Below are 24,653 nucleotides of genomic sequence, written 5' to 3' on the forward strand. Positions count from 1 at the left end.
GGTACATTTTTTTTTATTGGAGAAAACGTGATAAAGAGCCAAGTTGGGTACCTTTTTTAGTGGAGAAAATGCGATTAAAAATATAATCTAGGGTGCCCTTCTAGTGGAGAAAATATGACTGTTCCTTATTGGGTGCTTTTCCAGTGGAGAAAATTATAAAATGCCTTCTGGCATGCCCTTCTAGTGGAGAAAATATGACTGCCCCTTCTTCTTTTCAGTGGAGAAAATTATAAAATGCCCCCTGGGATGCCCTTCAAGTGGAGAAAACGTGATACGGTACCCTTATAGTGGAGAAAATGTGATGAAGTGTCTTCTGGGATGCCCTTATAGTGGAGAAAATGTGATGAAGTGTCTTCTGGGATGCCCTTCTAGTGGAGAAAACATGGCAAGTGCCATATAGGCTTTCTTACATGATAGAAAATTGTCTCATTCACCTTCATTTGTCGTTTATTCAATAGTTAATGGTTACCTATTACAGATGTATCGTCACAAAGTAAACCTCATTGATTCATAAATCATTTGCTTTAAGTTTATGTTGAGTTAATGCTGCCTGCATTACGTTCGCTGGCAACATTTTGTCCAAAGCAGAAAGTAATATAATGTTGTATGGAGAGGTGTTTGGGTAGAATTGGGTGGGTTCAACTAAGGTTTACTTCATTATTATTGAACAAACACCATTATCTTCTCTTAACCTCAAAGAAATAGTTTTAGTCGCAGTGACTTCACCAAAACAGTTGATAGTATGAATCACATTTGTAAAGGGTCACACAATCTAATTTGTCATTCCGGACTTGCTCTACTGTTAAATTGCAAAGGAAATATCTCATCTATATGCAACAGCCTCGTCTTTCTGCTGATTTAAGCCTGCAGAATAACCAAGAAGACCCTTTGAAATGAAATGCGTCTGTCTGAGTGTTCAAAGAAGACAAGAGGAAAAGACATCTGCAACAGGTGCTGTAGAAGAAATGTGCGTACCTGCATAGAATAAAGATGGCTGAGCCATTGATTGCCCTGCTCTTGGCCATTAATTACATTCCCTGACCTTTGACACCAAGCTGTGACCCAATCACTCTGACACTGGAAAATACAGATCAATCTATCAATCAGGATTTACTCGGTTTGAAATAATGATTGGCCTTTGGAGTATTTTAAATGAGCGCAGGAGAAATCGGTCCTTGACCCTCGGGCTACACTTATCTTTCATCTTAAGGAGTCTCTCTTGTTGTCATGAGGAATCAGTGATTTCTTTTAATTAACTGCATGTTCAGTAGTGCAGCAGGTGACGGGTGAGTGGAGTCCTGAGCCGTGGATGCACCTGTCACACAGCTTCTAAATCAGTTTCCTTTCATTTGTGGTGTCTTTTATCACCAATAATACTGTTAGGCAATGCTTTCATTGATGGTGGTTTGCGACTACTGCACACATGCGTACTTGTACACACACACACACACACACATACACACACACAAACCATCCCCCCACCACTTCATGTTGAGGGCTTCAGTCCTCCAGCGCGTTAAAAGGCGCAGTGGGTGATAAAAGCAAAGGCGCACTCAGCGCGCCGCGCAAGCGAAGGAGCGCACCTCTCCGGACCCGGAGCGCAAGGTGAAGGGGCGGATCTAACATGACATCTGCTCTTTAAATCTTCACTCATTCTCCAAGAATCCATCAACATCTTCTTTTTTATTATTAAAAGCTTCCACACGCGGTGGGACAGAGCGCTACCCCACCGTGCGCCTTCGCTTCTTCAGATGGGTTGACTGAGTAATGATCACCGAGACCTGACGGTCGGTGCAAACTTCGACCCGGTCCAAACTTCGTGACTCACTCTCAGCCCGGTATGATCGTTTGCAACGTGAGCCTAATCTGTACGCACTGTCCCGGCGGAGGAGATGCCGGCGTTACGGCGACGGACGCGTACGGGGAGGTATCCGGTTCTGTCCCTCCTCCGACCCTGAGCCCGAGGGGGCACCTGGTGGTGGCGGTGTGCCTCGGTTTCATCGGCACCGTCGGGTTCCTCAGTAACTTCCTCGTGCTGGCGATGTTCTGCCGGTACCGGACTCTGCGCACGCCCATGAATCTCCTGCTGGTGAGCATCTCTGTGAGCGACCTGCTGGTCAGCGTGCTGGGCACTCCGTTCAGCTTTCTGGCCAGCACCCAGGGGCGGTGGCTGATCGGACGCGTTGGGTGCGTTTGGTACGGGTTCGTTAACGCATGTTTGGGTAAGCAGCTGTTTTCACTTTGTGTGAATGATCAGAAGAACACATATTATGTCAGGTTTGAGTCTAATATGTCCTCTTAATGTCTTTTCTAAGAGTTGGAAATGGGATGAAATATTGACTTTTCTCAAGAAATGTTGCTGGAAGTGTAAAAATCTCGTCTCCTTTGGACTGAAAGCACCAACAGTCTCATCTAATTGTCAGTAATTCATCAGTTCCTCGTCTTTAAATTGGAATTTAAGCTCCAAAATTGACTAAATTCATGATTTCCAGGCTTATCAGCAGCACTCTTCCTTTATAATATGTCATTTTCTTGCTGTAGCAGCCTCCGGCAGCATGAATTAAAATCCATTTCATTCTGCAGTTAGTTTAAATTAAATTCTTATAGGAGGAAAGTAATGTGCTGTTCAGTGCTGATTATGTTCCAGCTCTGCTCTGAGCTTGCAAACCGAATCCCCTCCATGAATAATATGATACACTGATGTGTCAGAAGTCAGGTTTAGTCTTGGAGGAAACTTTGAAGGGAGAAAAAAAAGGTATAAAACATGGAAAATGCATTTCTGATCGTCTTACGTAATAAATCTGCTTCACCAGTGCTGGGATCAAACCTGTGACCTTTTTCTGTTTCGGGGCAATCACTCCAACGACTGTCACAAACTAATTACCGCCTCTCTGCTCAAGACACTAGGATCCTAATTTTCTAGACATTAGAGCGAGAAAACCAGAGGAGAGAGATGATGAGTGAGGGGGGGGGTGCTCATCAGCGTTTTCATCCAATAGACGTTTTCTCTCCCTCTCTTCCCCCGAGGGACCGTGACTGCAAATGTAAGCGAACAATCAATCTGTTAATAAACTTAAGTACAGACATCAGCTCTCCTTTACTCACCTCTTCATCATCTGTCCCTGTTTCTCTCGATGCTCTCTGGAGTCGTGTTGTTCTTAAATCTGTTGTTTTCTTGTTGAAGTCTGCACACGGTCATTTTCTCTGTGGAGTCATGCAGTCAGCTGTCGGCATTGCTTTCCAATTTGGTTGTATTCTCTTCGGATCCTCGACTTTCTGTGAGATCCTGTAAGATGTTGTTGCTCCGATTGTGTTTTCTCTCTGGAGTCTTGACTCGCAGTGAGATGTCGTTGCTCTCAGGGTCAGTTGTGTTCTGGACCTGAAATCTGTTTTTCTGTCTTTTCATCAAATTGAAGGATTACGGCTAACTCCTTCAATAACTCCAATATACAGCTCCTGACAGGGTCAACAGCTTTCTAACACAATCCTGGATGCTACAAGCACTTCTTTCAAAACACTGACAATCCCCATGGTGACAAGACATACAATTTTTGCTTGTTGTGGGATAGATGTATAGAATAAACAAGCAATAACCAACAGCATCAAAACTGTATGTGAGAGAATCAGAGAAAAATACCTTTATGAGATACTTTAGAGGTTTTATTGTGGAGTGAGTTGGTCATTGGCGCTCTGGAGTGCAGAGGTGGGCACGGTTAGCATGAAATATTCATGTGAGTTGTGAATGATTGATGACAGTTGGGTCAGAATTGATCAGATAGTAGAGAGAATGAAACTCAGCCCAGGCTGGAAACGTCTAGAAATGACCTCCAGGGTCAAGTTATTTCACACTGTACTCTGGGTGATGGTGCACAGGTGTTACGCAAGAAGGAGTAATAGTCATTAGTGGAGCTCAAACAATCAGTAGAAGAACTGAAGTATTTTTGTAATCCATTGATTTTTCAAGCACAAATTCAAAACATTCACCGGTTCCTGCTCTTCCATGGTGATGATTTGTTGCTTTTCTCAGTTTAATAGCTCTATAAACTGAATATTTTTGGGTTTCGCCCCGTTAGTCAGACAAAACAAAGACGTCTTCTTGGGCTTCAGGAAACTGAGATGTGCATTTCTGCACAAGACATTTTGTACATGTAGTATGGAAGCCCCAAGCGGTCTTACATTCAAACATTTTATGTCCACTGTCTCGTGATAACAAGTTAATTTCATTTGTTTTCTCATCATCCCTCAGATCAAGAGTTATTGAGGTCGAAATAACAAATGTTATTCTGAAATGACGGGATCATAATTTTCTCGAAATCTCAAGATTTTTGTTGCCAAGATAACGACATAATTCATTTGAGATCTCGAGAAAACTCAAAAAAGATTAGTCTATTATTTTCAATCATTGCAGGAATCAGTGTAGCAATGTCAGGAGTAGGAGAACGCTGCAGTTGAAACGACTAAATGTAAAATGTTCAGTGCTTCTCAGCCGTTTATTGTAATTATAGAACGAATTAATTAACGTGATCGGGATCAGGATTAGCAGCATAAAATAGATGGATGGATTAGCCAATTAAAAAATTATGAATTGAATTCAAATCTTTTGCCAAAATTGATACTTGGCCATGATGAGATAATGAGCTTATGATTACTTTGTTCAGTCAGTCCTGTGCAGAGATACTGGATCACTTACGGACCTCATGAAACAGAAATGGACCTGATCAAGTCTCTCCTTTCACCTTATTTCTTTCAGAGAGATGGAATCCAGTTCATTTGTTAATTCCCTAATGAAACATTGTCCGCCCCGCTGCAATTACCCAGACTGTATCGAAGCTACTGTACCGTGCAGTCAGGGCTTCGTCAGGTCACCAAGGCTAGAATAAGATATTCTTCATGAGGTCACAGAGAAGTCTTTCTTTTCTCCTGAGGATGCGTGAAAGTTATAGGTAATATCTGAAAGAAAGACAGAAGGTTATTAGTTGGCAGTCTTTTGGGTGCTGGCATGAAGAGAAGGAAGTAAGGAAGGCAGGAAGCATTTAGTGGTTACTTAGAGAAATCTAAGACTTCACTTAGTGAAGACGGAAGGACTTTCTCCGGCTTTTGTTGGTGAAACTATGTGGAAACAATTAGAGAAAACCCCATGCACAAGTCATGTACTTGTAAACACTGTCCATACTGTGCAGTATAAGTTGCTGAACATCAAGGTCTCTGTGTTACAGAGTGATCTGTTTCACTATGGAGGAAGGTTCTTTTCATCCAAAGACATCATCTATAATCCAGGACAACGTCATCTGGGAAAATCAGGTTTCACGAATCCCGAATACGATCATTTATATACATGACATTCAGGAATATCAGATCACGGCAAAAGGACTTGACGTTAGTGCATGTTAAATTCTTCCTTGTGCAGCATCTTGGTAATACTGGTCTGAAAAAGTTGGATCTAAAACAAGAAAGAAAGAGAAAGAGGAAAGAGAAACAAAGAAAAGATTGGGATGAGATGGAGGGAGAACGAGCACAAAAGCGGGAGACAATGAGAGATGATTAGCTCCTGTGCTGACTCAGACCTTGGACATTGGGTCATTCATTTCACCGTAAATCTATTCCGCACCGCTCCGGAGTTGGGTGAGGAAGAATCAGGCTTCAGGTGAAAAACCCATTAAAATGCATGCTGGGGAACCAAAGTGGGCCGTTTTGAATCAAAGCCAAAGTTAGGGACTGATACATTTCCCCGTCCCAGAATCCCCACCAGGCTCTGTGCAATCATTGCAGGAAATGATTGAGAAGTCATCGTGCTGCTGAGGTAGCAGACCGTTAATATTAAAGAAATCCACCAAAGCAGACAAGAGGACGAGAAGAAGGAAGTCAAAAAAACAAAACATCAAAGCCACACTAATCATTTTTTATATTAAAATCTTAAAAACAAATGCGTAACGTGAGATTATTTCCAGCTCTCTTGTGTTTTCACCACAAAAAAAAGCTGTAGCTGATCCACTGTGTGCTACCGGCACAGCACCAATGACAGAACAACCAAGTAAGGCACGATGCCATCTCCAGATTCCCAGTTCTCTGCTGACCTCGCCTAATTTTACCATCCTGCTTCCATCCATGAAAAATGATATCCACTAGCTGGTTAATATCGCTGACTGTGAAGCTAAAGAGACATATATTCCAAAAAGAAAGAGCTCATCAAGTGACCAGTTCACCATATCAACTTTGTGCCACTTGAATGGCCAAAAAATATTTGAATGCAGCTTTAAAATAAGTATTATTGATTTGCTTTCTGAAGCACATTTTTAGGTCACTGGTTCCCGGTGCCCCCTTCTCATTTTGTTTCCTTTAAAGACTTTTTCACAAAGAATCCAAATATCTTAGTGACCCCTCAGCTTGACTTCTTCGGTGTACTCCTCAAACTCTTACATGATATTGTAGGTTATGTAACATAGTTTTATGAACAGTCTTGGATACAGGTGGGGTTTTCTCAAGCACACTTCAGCTGCCAGCTTGACTCCTCTGTTTTTTCTAACTCCAACATGTTGGATTTGAAAAATGTCTGACTTTGGCGACTCCTAGTGGTCAAAAATGACATACAACTTATTCAATCAGAATAATTTAAGATATGCTATACTTGAAAATGTTTTTATTGACTTGTTTCCCCTTAATAATTCTTTATAACTTGTCATCTTTTATTACTTAATACAGAATGTTAAAGAAGTGTTTGACTCATGTGCTTTATTTAATGTGCATCAGTAACGAATAGAGAGCTCTTAACTCTCTTCATCTACCTGCAAGGACACACACACACACTCTTGACTGATATCCAGTGTGTACAGACTTACATAAAATCATTTCTATTACTCGGCACTCTTTGCTGTTGCTGTCCACACACTGTGCGCCCACAACTCCAGACCCATCTGCACCAAACCCGTCCGTCATTGTACACGAAGGTGCCGTGATTACCTCCATTACACCGAGTCTCTCACGGACACTTTGATTAGAGTCGGAGTACCCTTGGACCAGCACTTTAGGCCGTACGTGCTGATTAGCTCTGATTTGAGACTCGGTCACTTCAGCAGCGATTTACTGCAACAGAACACCTTCATCGATTAAGCAATTAACTTGTGGAGAAAGACTTCATGTGGCTGCGCTGTCGTCTGCCTCCTATCTGATGGAAATCAGTGTTACTGTGCAGCGTGAACGGGGTGCAGCCACTGAGGATGTTGGGATATAATTAGCTCGGCGTACAATCACCACACTCTAATTATTACAGAGTTTAATTGAAAATGCGATAGTAAGTAAGTGAAGTAATCTTCCAAATATTTGACAGGTCCTGGTTCTTAAATGTAGTATTTGTTGTATTTGCTGCTTTTTTAATGGTTGGTTAATCATGACATGATGATGAAAATGACCATTAATAGTATTTGTTTTGGTATTTTTCTGCAAAATGCAAATAATAACAAACCCTAACCCTGAATCATAAATGAAACAAAATTAGGAAAGAGCCAGGATGAGACGTCCTTACATAGATAAATGTCAAACCTCTCCAAACCCATTAGTCAGCAATTTAGTTTGTGTTTTCAGGACTAAAGGCATCATTTTAGAGGCACTATTAATGTAAACAAAATGAAAGAAGAGAAGCAAAAAGCTGCAAATTGAAGCAAACAAACACAAATTTGTGTTTATTCTGAGTTGTAGGACAGATATGTTTGGATCTGTTGGTGCTGAAGACCAAAACAAGCAGAACTCTTGGATCCAAGCTCATTGTCTTGCAGTGAACGATGCTCATAAATCTGACCTTACTTTGTTATTTTTCTCCCCCTCAGGCATCGTCTCCCTGATCTCCCTCGCCGTTCTGTCCTACGAGCGTTACTGCACCATGATGGCACCCACTATGGCCAGCGGCAGAGAGTACCGCCCGGCGCTGATCGGGATCTGCTTCTCCTGGATCTACTCTGTGGTCTGGACTGTACCTCCTCTGCTGGGCTGGAGCAAATACGGACCCGAGGGTCCCGGCACCACCTGCTCGGTGGACTGGAAGACCCGGACGCCAAACAATATCTCCTACATCATCTGCCTGTTCACCTTCTGCCTGGTCCTGCCGTTCTGCGTCATCTTATACTCTTACGGCATGCTGCTGCACACCATCAGACAGGTGAGGAAAACATGAAGTGAGAGCGAGTTGAAAGAGAAAGTGTCGAATAGATTGAGATAGGAAGTGTATTTATTAGTGCTTCAAAAGCACAGCAGCAGTGCACTCCTTCATCTGAAGCCTGATCCACTGAGTTCAATCAGGAGCTGTGACGTTGACAGCAGAAGGAATGAATGAGTCTGAGTTCAGACATTTCAAAGATTTGACTTTGACAGCTGAGGAATGAATCCACGCGTCAGATGATCGCAACAACCTCCGTCTCGGCAGAGTGGTTTATTAAAGCTGCCAACACCAATTTATTCTTTTGTCGTCGCTGCTTTACGCCGTTTCTAACTCACAGAGACGCTTGGGACAGACGGCCACCGTGAGATTTTAAAGCGTCTGAAGCCATGTCCCTATTACCAGAACGTAATTTACACCTTGAAGCCAGAACAGCGGGCGCAAAAGAAGCTCAGACACGATCCGATATCTGGACGACAGCTGAATTCAAATCCTCTAATTGTCTTAACTGGTAAAATACCGGATTTGATCATGTAATCCAAAAAGAAAACTAGTTTTTCAAACAGGAAACATGCTTGATTTTGTTCATGTTTCATGTGAGAGGGAGCGAATATTCGTATGCTGGAATATATAATGTGAACGTATCTTTACTCTGCCACCCACCACCTCAGCCTCTTTCTCATATGTTAACCTCTTTGTCGACTTTACTCACATTTAAGGTTATGCCTGCAGAAACCTTGTTAGTCGGTCAGGTCGTTTGCATCTCAAACCGAAGGGTTTGTTACCAGGGTGCTCTTTATATAACACGAAGTTGTTTGTGCCGAGCTTGCTCTGAAATAACTCAATAATAAGTTGGGGAATAGTTTAAGAACAGGAGCAGAGAGCAGCACAGAGTCTTTGTCCACAGGCTGGTGTTAATGACAGGATTACAGACGACTGTCTTCATTAGACTCCGCCGAGGCGCTTCAATAAGCCTCAAGGCCTCGAGACCTTCACTCCCACTGGTAGCTAATCACAACGGACAAAAACTCTTAATTTAGCTGTTCGTGTGTGTCTGCGTGGTGTACCAGAGCGTGCCTTTGTATTATTTCTTTGTGCGTGTGGGTTTTAATGACCCGAGGAAGAGTTTCTTACAAATTATACACGTTGGTCTTTGAAAGTTAGACTCAGTATAACTTGAACTATAAACGGAAAAAGGTAATAATGTGATAAAGGGTTTGAAAAGACAAAAGTTATGTAACTGGATGAACAGATAAATGACTTTATATCAGTGTGCTTGACCTTGTTCTTCTGCTGATGATAAACGATCTCCTTCATTGTTAATCTGTTTAGCGGCTCCATGCATGCAGAGTGTCTGGTTGTGCGTCACATGTCTCCTCCTAACTTTGTGTGGTATAGTTAAATGTGTTTGTTCACACTCTCACTCTGTTCCTTGCCTGTGAGCCCCGCTGGATGTTGATGTGTCGATGCTGTTTGCACAAGAATTTAATTTGCCACACCATTTGCTGGTTCATGTGCCACGCCACTGTGGGTTTGTGGAAATGACTGCGGGCACACAGTGTCACACAGTATATTAAAATTATAGAAACATAACTGAATAGAGTTAGATTTTAGTGCTTACTGGAGGATGTGAAAAAGAAGATTACCTCTTTCATTTCTTCCAGTTGTATGAACATTAAATGGTGCATTGTGCAACGTCTGTTGGACCACAACTTTGGTCTAGTCTGAAATATCTCGACAATATTTGAATGAATTGCCTCTAGAGAGGATGAGCCATATTGGCTTTTAGTGATCCCTGACATTTATCACTTATTCAGTGAAATGTTGCAACATTTACTGGATGGCAAAATGTGCTTCAGGTTCCAAGAGGATACATTTGAGTCTGCAGGTCCCCTGACTTTTCCTTGTCACCACTGGGTTGACATTTATGTGAAATGCTCAACAACTGTTGGGTGGATTGCCCTGAAAGTCATCCTCGTGATGAATTGTAACACTTTCATTCACAAGATTTCGTTTTCTCCAATAATTCAGTTTATGAGAATGTTTCACGTAAGATATGTACAACCTCACGTTTTTCAGTTCTCTAGTGGATTAAAGTACAGAAAGTCTGATCACTGATATAAATTCACAGTACACATTGTTTTCTTTCACTATTTTTTAAAGATGTTTGTGACAGTCAGATAGAACAAAGTATAAATTATGTTCAAGGGAAACATCCGCAAGGAAAGCAAGGAAAGCAAGACCCAACAAAGATTATGAAAGAAAAAACCAGCAGCAAGTTCAGTCAGCGATGGTGATTTATGTCTTCTCAGGAACAGAACCATTGCTTCCTGCTCAGTGTAAGAGACGATTTTCTGTAGTTAAAGATGATTTTCCATCATGCCAGACACCTAAAATCAATTTGAGCAATTTCCACACACTAGAAAATCGGATGTTTTTCTCCATCGCAGCCTGAATTCGACCTTTTTTAGACTGATGAGATTGGTACATTTTCCTCATTTGGTGCAGTTTGCAGAGTGACAGCTGAATTCGCATCTGCTCGAAGTTGTCATTAAAACACCTTAAGATACAGGGAAGAGGAACTGAGAGAGAAAGTGACTCTTCGGATTGAGCCGATGATGCGTTGCAAATTAATTAAACTGAGAAACTGAGGAAAGCAGATGTAGTGAGGAAATCTCTCAGCGTCCTGCTTCCTGTCAGTGTCAGATTAAGATGGGTGGCAGGTAGGTTGATGGATCCTCGTAGGCGTAGAGGAGAAGATTTGCAGAAATAAACCGAGAGATAGTTGAGGGTGAAGAGGACTGTGATTATTTCAGACTGGCGGCCAGCCACTTTTTCCCCTCAGTTTTTAACTGCAGCGTTGGATATGGTCACACCAGCCTGTCTGTCAAGATTATTCAAGATTAAAGTTCATGTGTGTTTGTTGATGCTCTTTCTACGACTGAAGAAGCCCTAAAGAATCTTTCCTGACGCTTTATAGATGAATGATGTTACTTTTGTGCTGGCAGGTTGTAAAAATCTCTGGCATCTTGACGACAATCCTCATAAAAGTCTTTAAAAAAAACATTTATCACTGCTGACTTGATGGGTTAATCGAAAGTGGTCACTATGAGCATTTGTTATTGACTTTACTGTTGACCGGTAATATAGATTTTCTAAGCTCGAAACTCAAAAATTGCTCTATAAATGGATTACTGTTGATCTATGGTATTATAAAGTATTAGAGTATATAAGTATTAGAAATGATTTATTAATATTTAAAAAAGTCATTACAATTTTTAAACCCTTTTGGTGCCTAATGAGAGATAGAGTAATGGAGTACTTGGATTTTTGCCGTACCTCAGAGATCAACCCTTGGTCCTTTAGTTTTCTTCAAGATATGGTTTGATATTTAGGTTAAAAACAATTCATATGTGTCAGTTTGACCCTCAATTTTACTGTTTCGAAAGTAGTAGAGTATATAAGTACATTTAGTTTTGATTTCACATTGTAAAACTTTGTTTTCAGAGTTGTCAGAGGGCCTGAAGCCAGACAGATAACTTTCTTTGTCTTACAAAATAGTTTGCATTTACATGTGTTTCGTCTTGCTTCGAGCTGTTCTACAACACACAAAATCCATAGCTACCAGTGATCCAACTTCAGGCTATTCATCCAAATGAGAAAACTGATAAGAAACTAATTTTATTAAAACAAACATGTTGCCTGGATCGTAAAACAAGAATTGCAACAGATAACCGCTTCGGTTAATGAACTGATAATCATTCTAATCATTTTCATCTCACAGCTTTATTACGACGCGATAATTTAATTGTCTAATCTTGTGTGAGGATCTTTGGTAAAATTGTTAATTAGCCCCACAACAAAATACAAATCTCTGTGGAGAAAGACGAGAAAATGCTCAAGGTGAACAAGATTGGCATCGGATGGGGAGCGTGTTTAGTTTTGCTCTGCTGTCTGGAGTGTGTGTTTTGGGTTTGCATGCGTGTACTGTTGCCTCTCAGCAGCCTAGGTGTAAGGTTATGTGGGGGTAAGATTATCTCCTGCTTACACAGCATGCATTTTTCACACTTGGAGGGCACACATCTGTGCACACTCATGAGCTCATCCCAGAGTTCTGCACAATGTGATTTAATCACTTTCTTCGGGCTTTAGCAGTTTTTCTTCTCGTTATAAACTTTGTTTTCATTTGGTCTTCATAATCATCTTTTTTTTAATATTTTGGCAGTAATGCACATTATGATCCTGTTAGCTGGTGTATGTTTCTCTGTCTGAATGATTCCCTTTCTTTATAGCACAGATATTAGGCTAAAAGCTCTGACTTCTTTTGCTTTTTTAAAGATTGATCTGCATCAGTGCTTGTAGTACAGCGATAGATCCACTATAATGTCTAATCGAAAAAGTAAGCGCACCACAGTGTTGACCACATAAAGATATAAAGTGTTCCAGCTGACTTACTTTAAAACTAAAAGTCTATTTCGAACAATATATTTCACTTACACAAGATAAAACAGAAGCTTTCCCAAGGGAGCATGGCGAACATTTAAATTTAGACAATCCACCTTCAAGACCTAAATATGTCAGTAATATATATAAATAAAGAAGTAATAAATAATTAAGGCTACGTGTCATTTACTTAAATCACCTGGAAACAGGTTTAAAACACTTCCACATTGGCTTCACTTCACAGACTCGGAGGCTCTATCCACTAATTATAAACTGTCACTGATCCAAGCTTTGAGCAGTCATGTTGGGACACAACATTCATTTCTACCTTGGCTCAGCTGAGAGATTTGGACGCAGCTGATAACTGTTAGCAGTTTCACTTTCCTGACAATGTCATTGCCTTTGCATCTGACACCTCATCCCATCCTGGGACCACCACTCATATCTGTGTACCGTCCCTCTGGTTCACACCAGTCCTGGTTCTTGCTGACTACAGCAACGGTGGTTACTTTCTCACTGTCTTGTTCAGTCTCAGGTGGGTAGAGTGGTCTCAGCCATGTGTCTTTGTATAAAAGAGAAAGAAGCTGCTTCATCTCTGACCGTCCTTGTACATGAAAAATAGAAGATTACTGTCAAGATTTACTCTTTGTGTGAATATTGCCGAATCTACTCATGCAGCATTAGAACTTTTAGGCATTGATCTTCTCATTGATTTCTCTACAAGAAATTAATTAAGCGTTTTCCCCAAAATGTCAAACCATTTGCATGGATTGTTCCTTTTTAACTCTCTTATGTACAGAATCACTGATGTTTGGCAAACCAGCAAGACGATGGAGCAAGCATGTCATCGTTCATTGGACAGCGCCTCGTCCATTATTGACCCGAAACTGTCGCGTGTCCTAAAATATCATACTTTTTGTCACATTCTCTGTATACTGTTAAGAAGAAAGACTCCAGGCAGAGGCCTGAAATGTTCGTGTGACAGCTGACACAGCAGCTGTCACCAGGATGGAGAGGGTGGATGTGGAGATTTAGTTCAGCAAATCATTGTTCAAACTGTGTGAGCGCAAAAGATCGAGAGCTTATGGAAAAGTTGTCTGCACATTCAAGCTTCTTTAAGATTTGGTAGGACTTATGTCTAATCTAACACACACCAGTGCATGTTTTAGTCTTAGAAATATAGATTTACTTTAGTTTTTTTGTTGGCAGAATCACCTTGCAGAGACTTGAAACCTTTTTCAGGTAGTGATGTGTCAAATTGTTTTTAAAAAATCTCCTCTTGGTGAGTTATTAACTGTTCTCACTGGCGAGTTACCTCAATGACCGAACGAACGGTGGACAACGTTCACAATTAGTTATCAACTCTGCACCACTGTCTGCTAAATGAAGTCTATCTTATGTTATACCACCAACAAGATAAGGATGCACGTCTTATCTGAGCTCGACTTAATGATTAGTATCCTTGACCAGTGTCGCCAGCTGTTCACTGAGCTGAGGAAAAATGCAAACGAAGAGAAACTACACAAAAACACTTCAGCGATGAGGGTTATCATTTATTATCTTCACTCTTTCCTCCTCGGCATCCGCCCACCGACTGGCTGATATTAGAGCCGTCTTCTTGAAGTTTGGCAACTAATCAAAATGACAAATGAGCGTTTCTCGTATTGTCTGTTGATGTATCACTCGGTATCGGCCATCTATCAGTTCTTGGATATCAGAACATCCTTGAAATTTGCTGCACTGGCATTTAACAAACATAAAACTGATTTTTTTTAGCTGTTTTTAATGGAAACCAATGGCTACACCAAGAACGCCATAGGCAAAAATATTAAGTTGATAAAAAAGAGAAATATAAAAGTCAACTTGAGATATTTTTGGGAACTTTGTGACTTTAGCTCAAGGGGCTGATGCCCAGATTTATTTTACACGTTGCATGACAAATTAGCTGAATCGCTCATGATACTTGGTGACTGCTTGAGCAGACGGTTACTTCCCCCTGAAGACAGTTGGCACGAGTCGCGCTCGATGTGTCTCTTCTTGTTTCCATTGATGCATGAGTCCAAATGATTTAACTCGCAGCCCAAAACCATCCTACCTCTTCCTGACTCTCATCTGATTTTTAAATCGTATTACCCAATATCTGAATATTTAAGAGTTTCTTTATGTGATATTTATATCGGCACTCGAGCATTTGCAGCTCCTGGAAATGAAAACTTTAATAGATTCAGTTCTGGTTATATATTGATTGATGGATTGATTGTATGTGTGTCTGCTCTCTCTCTCTCGGGTGAGTTTCCAGCAGAAACAGACATTGAAAATGTCTTTTTTTTGGAAGACTGTGGTATTGTTTTTGCAAATTAGTTTCCTGCAGCGTAAGACAGCAGACTGCAGTCAAATATACTGCATCACTTAAAAAAGTGTTGGCAGCACGATTAAAGAACCAGATGGGAGGGGTGAGTGCGATTCATCTACAGTACATCTGCAGCAGCACAGCAGGAAGTCTTCTGACACTGACTTTTATGGAAGAGTGTTCACAGCGACTCGACAGTTTTGAAGTTGTGGCAGTTGGCTGTGCAGGTGATTTGCATTGTCATCAATTAGTCAGATCTCAACTTACATATGTGATGCACACACTCCTGATACTCCCATATGCCCATTGTACTGTAGATTAATATTCATGTATCTTAGCAACCATAAACACACACTTCAAGGGCCGGTTTCCTAAAATGATCTTACTTACCTATAGTGGATTCCAACTTGCCCATGGTGTAAATGCTAGCATGACTCCCTTGTGATGAGCTGGTGACCTGTCCACGGAGTACTCCACCCCGTACCCATCCATGGATGGATGGAAGGATCGATGGATGGTATGTAGTTTATGACCAGTTTCATAAGACTGACTTATTTCTAAACCCTCAGGCCATGTTTCCATGGTAACAATCAAATCCTGTGATTAGCTCGAAACACTCGAATGAGAAAATAGGTAAACAAACATTTATGTAGACATCTTTCTGAATGGGTTCGTCCTCCACTTCGATACTCTACACGGGATAAAATGGCAAGAAGGTCATATCCAATGGTAATTTCTGTTCTGATTGCCCCTCATTAGTTTGATTCTTTTCATATATTTGTGGATTTTTCTTCTTACTTTCACTCGACACTAATTGATTTGAGGCAGACGAAAATATCGCATACCTCCCCAGGTGGATGTGCGGATGAAAGGAAATAAGAAGAGCCTTTGGTTTTCCCATGAAGTTTTGCTGTTGGCTGTCTTACAGAAGGATTATTTGGAGCTGGATCTATTGGACGCATCTTCAAACAGTTCAACGTTGGCGTTTAGCTTTGGCAGGCAGGCAGAGAGGTGTGAAAGTCTGACTGATCTGCGGTGGAGACGCAAAACAAAGAGATGTTGAAAAAAGGAGCGAAAACTGTGAAGCAGGAAAGTTAAATAATAAAGTCAAGAAAAAGTTGTAACATCACGAGAAGAGAGTCGTGATATTATGCAACATAAATCAACAAAAAAGTCTCAGTATTGTTGCGTGCAATGCATCAATAATGCGTTTTTTACTCTCCCAGGTCCGCAACGTGAGTTCAGTGGTGACCCGCCGCAGAGAGCAGCGGGTGCTGGTGATGGTGGTCACGATGGTGGCGTGCTACCTGGTCTGCTGGCTGCCGTACGGAGTAGCAGCTCTGATCGCGACCTTCGGCCCTCGTGACTTCCTGACCCCGGAGGCGAGCATCACGCCGTCTCTGCTGGCCAAGTGCTCCACCGTCATTAACCCTTTCATCTACATATTTATGAACAAACAGGTGAGCTGTTCTCGGTCACTCTTCTCATTGGTTCATTTGTCTTCTGTCTGTTAAATGTTCTAAAATGTTATTTTACTATGAGATGGAGTCATATATTTTAATGGTGATGGTGATTGGACACGCCGTTATCATAAACTATGATCTGTTTGATTAAACTCAAGTTTTGTTCAGAAAATATTGTAATATTTTATTTAAAAAACAGGTGAATTCAACTGTTTCAAAGGTCCAGGCTGGTTGTTGGGCTCTGTAAGAGGTTTCTAATGTAAATTTGAAGGTTTGAAGTTTGTCAAAAGAATATTCTGTCCACCCCGGCTTATTTATTTAAATTTTGTGACTATATTGTTGAATGTGCATTTTTATATGTAGCCTACTTAAAGAATAAAGGATGTAAGCTTTAATATTACATTTGTATGATGCCACTCTGTTGTCTTGTGATTGGTAGGTCTATTTATCTGCTCACATATTTAGTCTGGACTTCACTTCAAACCTTTTATCGTCACTTTCACTGGTTGAAATAAACAAGCAACAGACAAAATAAAAATCAGAATGAGGATTTGGTTTTTACGCTCAAGAGTGACAAGAAACGAAGTGAGAGAAAATAAAAAACAAGCAAAGGAAAAGTGAAGAATCATAAATATGAAAAATCAAATTTTTGGTGCAGTGTGTAAGACTTAGAGGACTTTTATATCTACAGACACACCGGGTCCTCTTCTGTTGAGTTTCTACAGCGGCCTTTCATATTTTTCATTATTTAACTGCACCACCAAATGCTACACACTGGACCTTTAATGTTTCCCCCTGCAGGCTGGTATCTGTGCTTCGTTAGACAAAGAAACAGAACTCTATATGTTTAAATGGATTTAATCATGGATTGAAATGTGGTAATCGATCTGAATATATCTTCCACCACTAGTTTCGTGGAAGAATGAAACCAAACTAGTGCAGTCAGCCATTCTGTGTCTAATTATCTGCTCTACTTTATTCAGACAAAGAACCAGACACCCAGTTACATACATGTGCTTCACACCCAGGGGAGGTTAATGGAGGTGGAAGCTGGGTCCTCGTTTACACCTTCAGAGAGAACACACAGACTCCCACGTCCAGCTATAAATAAACATGCAAACAAACAGAGGTGTGACATTATTATTACGGCGTCAAAGTCGTAACAGTATTGACACATCACCAGCAGCCGTCACCTCCTGTGAGGCTGCGATACACGATCAATGACATCCAAGGCGTGAAAAAAAAAGGCTGAAGGAAGTGATCTGGCTGCTGCCGCTCGCCTTCCTAATTAACAGCCGAGTGAACTTCAAGGTGCTTCATGCAGCATTTGACTGTCGATAAATCATTACCACAGACATTAGTAGATTAGTATGATAAGAGCAAACAAATATGAGCATCAGAGAGAGGACAGCTCACACACGACTTCACACCGCTTTGGACATTTTGACACGCTTCTCTTTTATCTCCCTGAAACAACTGAGAGACGAGTGGACGAAAGACAGAGGCAGGTGTCTGAGAAGTGAGATTAGACTACAGAGAAGGAAGGAAGGGAGGGAAGAAGGAAGAAAGAAAGAATGATGAGGAAGGAAGGAACAAATGGAGGAACAAAGACAGAAAAGGGAGGAGGGAAAGAAAAGAAGGAAGAAAGGAAGGAAAGAAGGAAGGAAGCGATAAAAAAAGAAAGAAAGACAAGGAGGGAAGGAATAAACAAATGGAGGAACAAAGACAGAAAGAAAGAAAGGAAAGACAGAAAAAGAGGAAGGAAGGAAGGAAAAAAGAAAGGAAGGAGGGAAGAAAGGAAGAAAGAATGACGAGGGAAGGAAGGAACAAATGGAGGAACAAAGACAGAAAGAAAGAAAGAAAGAAAGAAAGAAAGAAAGAAAGAAAGAAAGAAAGAAAGGGAGGGAAGGAGGGAAGGAAGAAACAAATGGAGGAACAAAGACAGAAAGAAAGAAAGGAAAGACAGAAAAAGAGGAAGAAAGAAAGGAAGGAAGGAAAAAAGAAAGGAAGGAGGGAACAAAGAATGACGAGGGAAGGAAGGAACAAATGGAGGAACAAAGACAGAAAGAAAGAAAGAAAGGGAGGATGGAAGAAAGGAAATAAACAGAAAAGTGGGATGACAGAAGTAGGGTTAGAAAAAAAAATGGAAAACTGAGAAAAAAGAAAGTATGAAATGGAGAAAAAAGGAAGAAATTAAGGCAAAAAGAAAGATAGGAAAGGATGGTAGGTAAAGGAAAAAAGGAAGAATGAGAGGATAAACGCAAACAGTAATAATAAGAAGAAAAGTAGCAGGAGCCGACGAGGAGTCAGAAAGTGGAGGAAAGGTTGGAGATGAAAGGTGACGGAGGACAAGTGAAGGACGAGACGTCTTTGTCCTAAAAGGTGGCGTTAGCTTTGAGCTTTGATCAGCATGTGATGTTCCTATCAGGGAGCGACAGGCGGCGACCTTCCCTTCATCTGTCAAACTCTCTGTTTCTATCCGTCACTTCTCCGCTCAGGAGACATTTAGCTGTCTTTGATGACTGACTGACTGACTGACTGACTGACTGTCTGTCTGACTGTTCGTGTGATGATCAAGCTGCTAACTGAACCTGCAGGTGAACGCACGGGATGCTGCACTGTGTGGCGCTTTCAGTCTTCAGTTCCTCCCAGCCCATAACTATGGCAGCAGTGTGTTGAGGCGAGTTGAAGACTTAAAGCGCTGCTCAGATTCTGAGCTGTCGGCAAGAAACAACACGACCTCCACGGCCGCCGGCGTCTTTGTCAGCTTCCAGACAGTCACGTGAACTGTTTCACGACATCTTTTTGTAATGTGATGAGGAAAGAAGGAAATGAGCAAAGAAAAGGAAGGAAAGTAAAAAAGTTTAAAAACAAAAAAATAAGCAAAGAAAGAAAGAAACAGGAAGAAACAATGTAAGTTAGAGAGAGAAAGAATGGAAAAAAGGAAGAAACGCATGACAGAAAAGGGATGGAAAGAAGGAGGAAGAAATGAGAAAGAAAATAAAGGAAGAAACAAATTAAGAATATTAGAAAAAGAAAGAAAGAGAAGAGCAAAGAAAGGAAGAAACAATGCAAGAAAGTTAGAAAAATAAGTAAAGGAACAAAGAGAGAAAGAAAGGAAGAAAGAAACATGATGAGAATATGAGGGACGAACACTTTTTCTTCTGTTTGTCTGTGTATGTTTGAAGTTTTCCATTATTACATCCATGGTCGCCTCCCATTCTCAGTCGTGCCCAGTGTCAGTTTAACAAAGAAGTATAAATCAGGTTCGAGACCTTTCTCCAATATTTCTGCTGGGATAAAAAATAAGAAACTATGTGTTTATGTATTTCTTTTTTTATTTATTTGGTGTTAGTAATCCCACCACTGTTTGTATAACTTCATATTAGAGGATGTAAACTGTGTCCTCAGTGGTAGCTCGAGTCCTGGATACAACATGAGTAAGTGTGCGTTTAACATACGGCTCTGATCTCCTTTCTGCTTTCTGGTGGTGTTATGTAACGGAGATTGGCAGCATGACAAGAAAAGAAAGCGTGTTTGTGCAGATACACATGTCACAGCACCATCGAGCGTCTCCGGGCGTTAAAGACGCAGATTTAAAGTGGCAGGTGAGGATTTGGTCACTTCACAGCCTTAAGATCTCAATCTGTGCCTGCTTTTATCTGTAATCCTTCAGCTCGTCCTCCTTTTTTTTTTCCATCTCTCTCCTTCACACATTGACCCTTTTTTTGTTTGCCCCAGAGGTTTTGCTTTTAAACCAACACCGTTTGATTAGCGACACCAGATGATTTAAAAACGTCGTGCTAATTTAATTTCCTCGAGGTGGGAGGGAGGGAGATGAAAATTAATTGGCTCATGTATATACGATGAACTGTCAGCCGGCTGCCTAAATATCTTTGGTTAAAAAGGCAGCAGCTCTTTCATGCGAGCACGCCTGTTTGATCTGCGGCGCCCTGGGGAAATGTAGTAGACTTTAAGTATACGTGTGGAACCAGAGAGTATACTAAGTACACTACGTTTATCCAGGGGGGCACGCTGCCTGCTGGACTCCAACGTGGAGGGAAGAAGAAGGAGCTGCAGCTACTTTGACGGCTCCTCTACTGAACTTCGAGTACCTTTAATCTCACTGCTGACCTGAGAATAGGCCGGAAGATGGACGTATTTTAACCCTGTATGTTTCTGTGTAGTTCTACAGGTGTTTCAGGGCGTTCCTGAGCTGCTCCATCCCCGAACGAGGCTCCACCATAAAGACATTTTCACGGCCAACCAAAACGCTCCGCCAGGAGAAGCAGCACCACCACCACCACCACGTGTCGGATCCAGCGCCGAACTCCGTCCACGAGCCCTCACAGAAAGGAGAGAGTCCTGGTGCGGATGCGTCTTCGACAAATCGACAAATGGCTGCAAGCCCCAAACCCAAACTGATCCTGGTGGCTCGATACATGGAGTGAAAACAGAGGAAGAACAACGGGAGATGAACGTTTACAGAACAGAGAAGATCTAATTAAGAGTAGGACGCAAAGTCTTAATCCGGGAACAGGTTATCGGCAAACAGGGATGCAAACAAAATGCCAGCCAGTTTATTAAAGGCAGGAGACCGGTGCCAAACACAGTCCTTCATGTTCAGATTACAAACTTCTGTACAGACACGAAAATAGGTCGCGGTATGTTTGTTACGTAACTTAATAATGTTCTTTTTTCTTTATCTTTGAGGAACATTTTGTATATTGTTTTTATTTGTGGCAATGAGGTATTTCGTCGGCTCGAGTGTGTAGCAGGATTATTCTTTTTTTGACGATAATTCGGTTGAAGAAGAACATTTATGTTTCCTGACCCCATTTCCATGCCTGATATTTGAGGATTTCATACAGAGTATTAAAGATGTTATTCAGTGTAGAAGTGGGAATGTTTCTGTTACACCCTCGTTTGCACTTTGCTGCATATCGGGCCGTCGTTCATCGAAGCTTGGACTGTATTGGCACATTTCACCATGTTATAAGGGACATCTGAAGAGATTTCACTGTTATGTCTTGATGTTTCTCTTTGTTTAGTGGAAACGTGGATCCGTGTTGTCTCTTAATTGTATTTTTCTTTGCTTACGTAACAAATTAAACCATGTCACAATCAGATTTAACCGTCTCAGTCTTGTTCCACTTCACCCAAAGTGTGTGTGTCCCTTCAGAAACTGGAGCTCGATGTCTTTTTCTTTCTCTTTTTCCTCTCAGCTATAGTCACGTGTTGATTAATCCATGAATTATTAACACGGGCATTATTTACAGGGAGGGAAAGCAGATTAACGGGCTAAATTATAGCCTTCGTCTTAGTGAGAAACAAACAGCAATCGGCGGTGTTGGAGCAGAATATAACAAGTGATGGCCATGAATGAATGAATAATGATCTGAGGGCAGCAAACAGACACACACACAAACAAACTCACAAAAGGCAAACAGTCAATAATAGTGTCTGGTTAGTGGCGCACACGTGGGCAGCAGCTGCTCGGAGCAAAATTTGAGTCTCAGAGTTTGAAGTATTTATTTTTTAGGATTTTGATTAGTTGTTTGCAGAAGCAGAATAAAGTTTCGAAAAACCCTCCTGCTGCACAATCCACCTGTCGTCTCCTGTAGTCATATGTTCTGTAAAGTCCAGAAAAGTTATACTTTTGGCAGAATGTTGATCGATATGCTGCTCAAAATATCAGAGACTGTATCAGAGACCTGTACTGCCAAGCAGGATTTGGGATTACCAAGATCACTTTGGGTTGAACCCCAGGGTTTTCAGGGTTAGGATGGTGCATGCTACATCGCCATGCTTACTTAATGTTATGCTGCACACGTAACCTGCTCCAGAAGGAAATAAACCACCGACTGACCGAGCATTCTTAAAAGATCCCGTGGAGCTCGGTGCATGGATCGTGAGTGGATCTCTCAGCAGGGAAAATAGAGCGGCAAAGCCCTTTGGCTTTCTCTCATGACTTATCTGTGTCAGCTTGAGCTGCAGTGTTGCCAACGCGACACCGTCATGTGACTGCTCAGCATTATTCCAGTTCAGGCTTAGCGAAGCCAGGTAAGGAAAAGGTATCCTGCTGTGCTGCACAGCACGCTCTCGTGTTGACTACCAGCTCTGGGTGCATAATATTCAGAGACCAACAAGTGACTGAATCAGTGCTCCTTAATCTGGGTAGACTTTATGCGAGTATGCCAGAGCTGATCATTTAAAGGTTAATTAAATTAGGGTTTAATTACCTTCAGCAAAGGTTGTTAGCTGATGAGGCATCAGCATTAGTTTGGTTTTCAGGTACTTTCTGAAAATTATGCACCTAATTGGACCCTTTCCAGTCATAATTATGGCTTTGTAATGATAGTTTGGGTATTTTGAAGTGGAGTTGTATGAGGTGCTGTCACATAACATGGTAAAGCAGTAAAATATTCTTAATATAGCATACACCTAAAGTGCAGTACATTGTGGATCTCCAATGACTGCCGTCTAAATTTGCAAAATTTGCAACCCCACTTCAAAATACCTCAACTATCCCTTTAAGGCTGAGCTAATTTCAACTACTACTATATGCTGGAGGGTAGATTAATTAATCTCTTAGACGTGTTTTTACTATGATCTCTCAGAGATGCTTTATGGAGTGAACGAGCCAGGGTCTTATCACCTGCATAGATTGGACTGATTATCAGCTCCAGACATCCAAACAACATCTACGTTACACATTTGTGATGGAAGTTCACATTTTAAATCAAGTTATACTGAAGAGCCGCATGAAATAAATGTAACAAATTGGAGCAGCAGTCTCAACATTTCTCATCTCCAACTGGTTACATAACGCTTTTTATTTTAAGTCGATCATCCACGTTTAACTAGTTAATAAATCTTTTTTTCGCGCCGGTCTTTTGACAAAACTAAACACAATAAAATCCTTTCATGTCATTTCCTAATGTTGCAGAGATAAAGACTGCTCGCTGTGTTCGTACTTGGCTGTTTACAGGTTTGCATGTTTTTTGAAGCAAGGCCAAGTTTAATTCTTTTTTTTCTTTTTTGTTGCAGAAAATGACTTGTCGCCCATCCTTGGATCCCGTTTACGCCTGAGAGATCCAGATAATGAAGTAACACAGCACATGAGAGAAGGTTCCTGGCAGGATAATTATCACTATAGCGATGAAAATTTAAGAAACTTCACAGCTGGATACTTTGAGACTCTATAATGTCATCAGGCTATGATATTTAATGCATGCTGCCCCCATTTTATTTCATCTCTCTGCCGTTCTCCTGCTGCGTATAGGCACCTATGGAGACAACAATAGTGAAACTCTTTTGGTCAGTAGGGACCCAACTTTGCAGCAAATTTCTGCTCCGGGGCTCTAAATCAGATTAACATGGCCACGATTTGGCCTATTTTTTTTCACTGAATGTTTGGAAGCACTAATAATTATCTTAATTTCACATATTTTTGGCAACTGCCATCAACATTTACCAAGTTAGAAAGAAAAAGTACGACCAAACAATGGAACAGCCTCTTTTTTATGATAATACGGTGCTACAGTTCATTCATTTCCACGTGTAGTCAGTACAATGGCACTTCAGAATGATGAAGGAGCACAGATTTGATGTTAGTATTCACCGTGGACAATTTTAAACGACACACCGCACTCCCTGGACTCTTAATTATGCCGCAGTGATTACAACAAATGTAGATAAACATTCATCCACTCATTGAAGATGAGTCAGAAAAGATAAATGAGCTCATTCTCGGCGTCTCTTTGTCGCCAGAAAACACTTAACGTAGCAGACACAACAGGAAAACACCTCCATTATTAACAATTTATTGTTTGACATGTCCTCAGTGTGTCCCTACTCTACCTCTGTTGTAATTGGATTGAGCAGAAATGTCCTCGTCACGTGGAAAGTGAGCGTGTATCTCCACGAAATGCATCCTCATTAGTGGGATGATAAAGAGAGAGTTTAACATTGGTTCTTTAATCGTTGCGTGCAGGATGAATGTCCACGTCGGCTTGAGTAAATGAAACAGTTTGTAGAAGAAGAAGACGGCAAGAGGACTCAGAGACTTAACTGAAATTATAGGACTGGATCCTCTACATCCTTAACCCCGAAATTACACTGCATGCGGAACGGCTGCGTACTCGAGATCTTGCGAATTCACGCATAAATGCGCGTTATTGCGGTCTGTAGTCTCTTTGACTCCTGCAATGGCATTCCACGCCGAATCTTTTTTCTGGTGTCCTTATAA

At 41.2% G+C, this 24,653-nt stretch overlaps 1 protein-coding gene across 1 annotated transcript; it reads left to right on the forward strand.

Moving 5' to 3' along the window:
- The first annotated feature begins 1,517 nt into the window (after positions 1-1,517).
- On the forward strand, positions 1,518-21,593 carry LOC104936435 (pinopsin). The gene is made up of 4 exons (XM_010752466.3): positions 1,518-2,222; positions 7,821-8,149; positions 16,166-16,399; positions 20,590-21,593. Exons 1-4 carry the CDS (start codon positions 1,841-1,843, stop codon positions 20,851-20,853), a joined length of 1,209 nt encoding a protein of 402 aa, XP_010750768.3. The 5' UTR covers positions 1,518-1,840; the 3' UTR covers positions 20,854-21,593.
- The last annotated feature ends 3,060 nt before the right edge of the window (positions 21,594-24,653 follow it).

This window comes from Larimichthys crocea, chromosome XXIII (genome assembly GCF_000972845.2).
Source record: "Larimichthys crocea isolate SSNF chromosome XXIII, L_crocea_2.0, whole genome shotgun sequence".
NCBI lineage: Eukaryota > Metazoa > Chordata > Actinopteri > Sciaenidae > Larimichthys > Larimichthys crocea.

What these genes read in the sequence shown, in the direction of transcription:
- LOC104936435 (XM_010752466.3), top strand. Translation starts at nt 1,841, where the DNA reads ATGATCGTTTGCAACGTGAGCCTAATCTGTACGCACTGTCCCGGCGGA. An exon ending in GTTCGTTAACGCATGTTTGG is followed by an intron (nt 2,223 to 7,820) that starts GTAAGCAGCTGT and finishes TCTCCCCCTCAG; the next exon opens with GCATCGTCTCCCTGATCTCC. An exon ending in ACATATTTATGAACAAACAG is followed by an intron (nt 16,400 to 20,589) that starts GTGAGCTGTTCT and finishes GTTTCTGTGTAG; the next exon opens with TTCTACAGGTGTTTCAGGGC.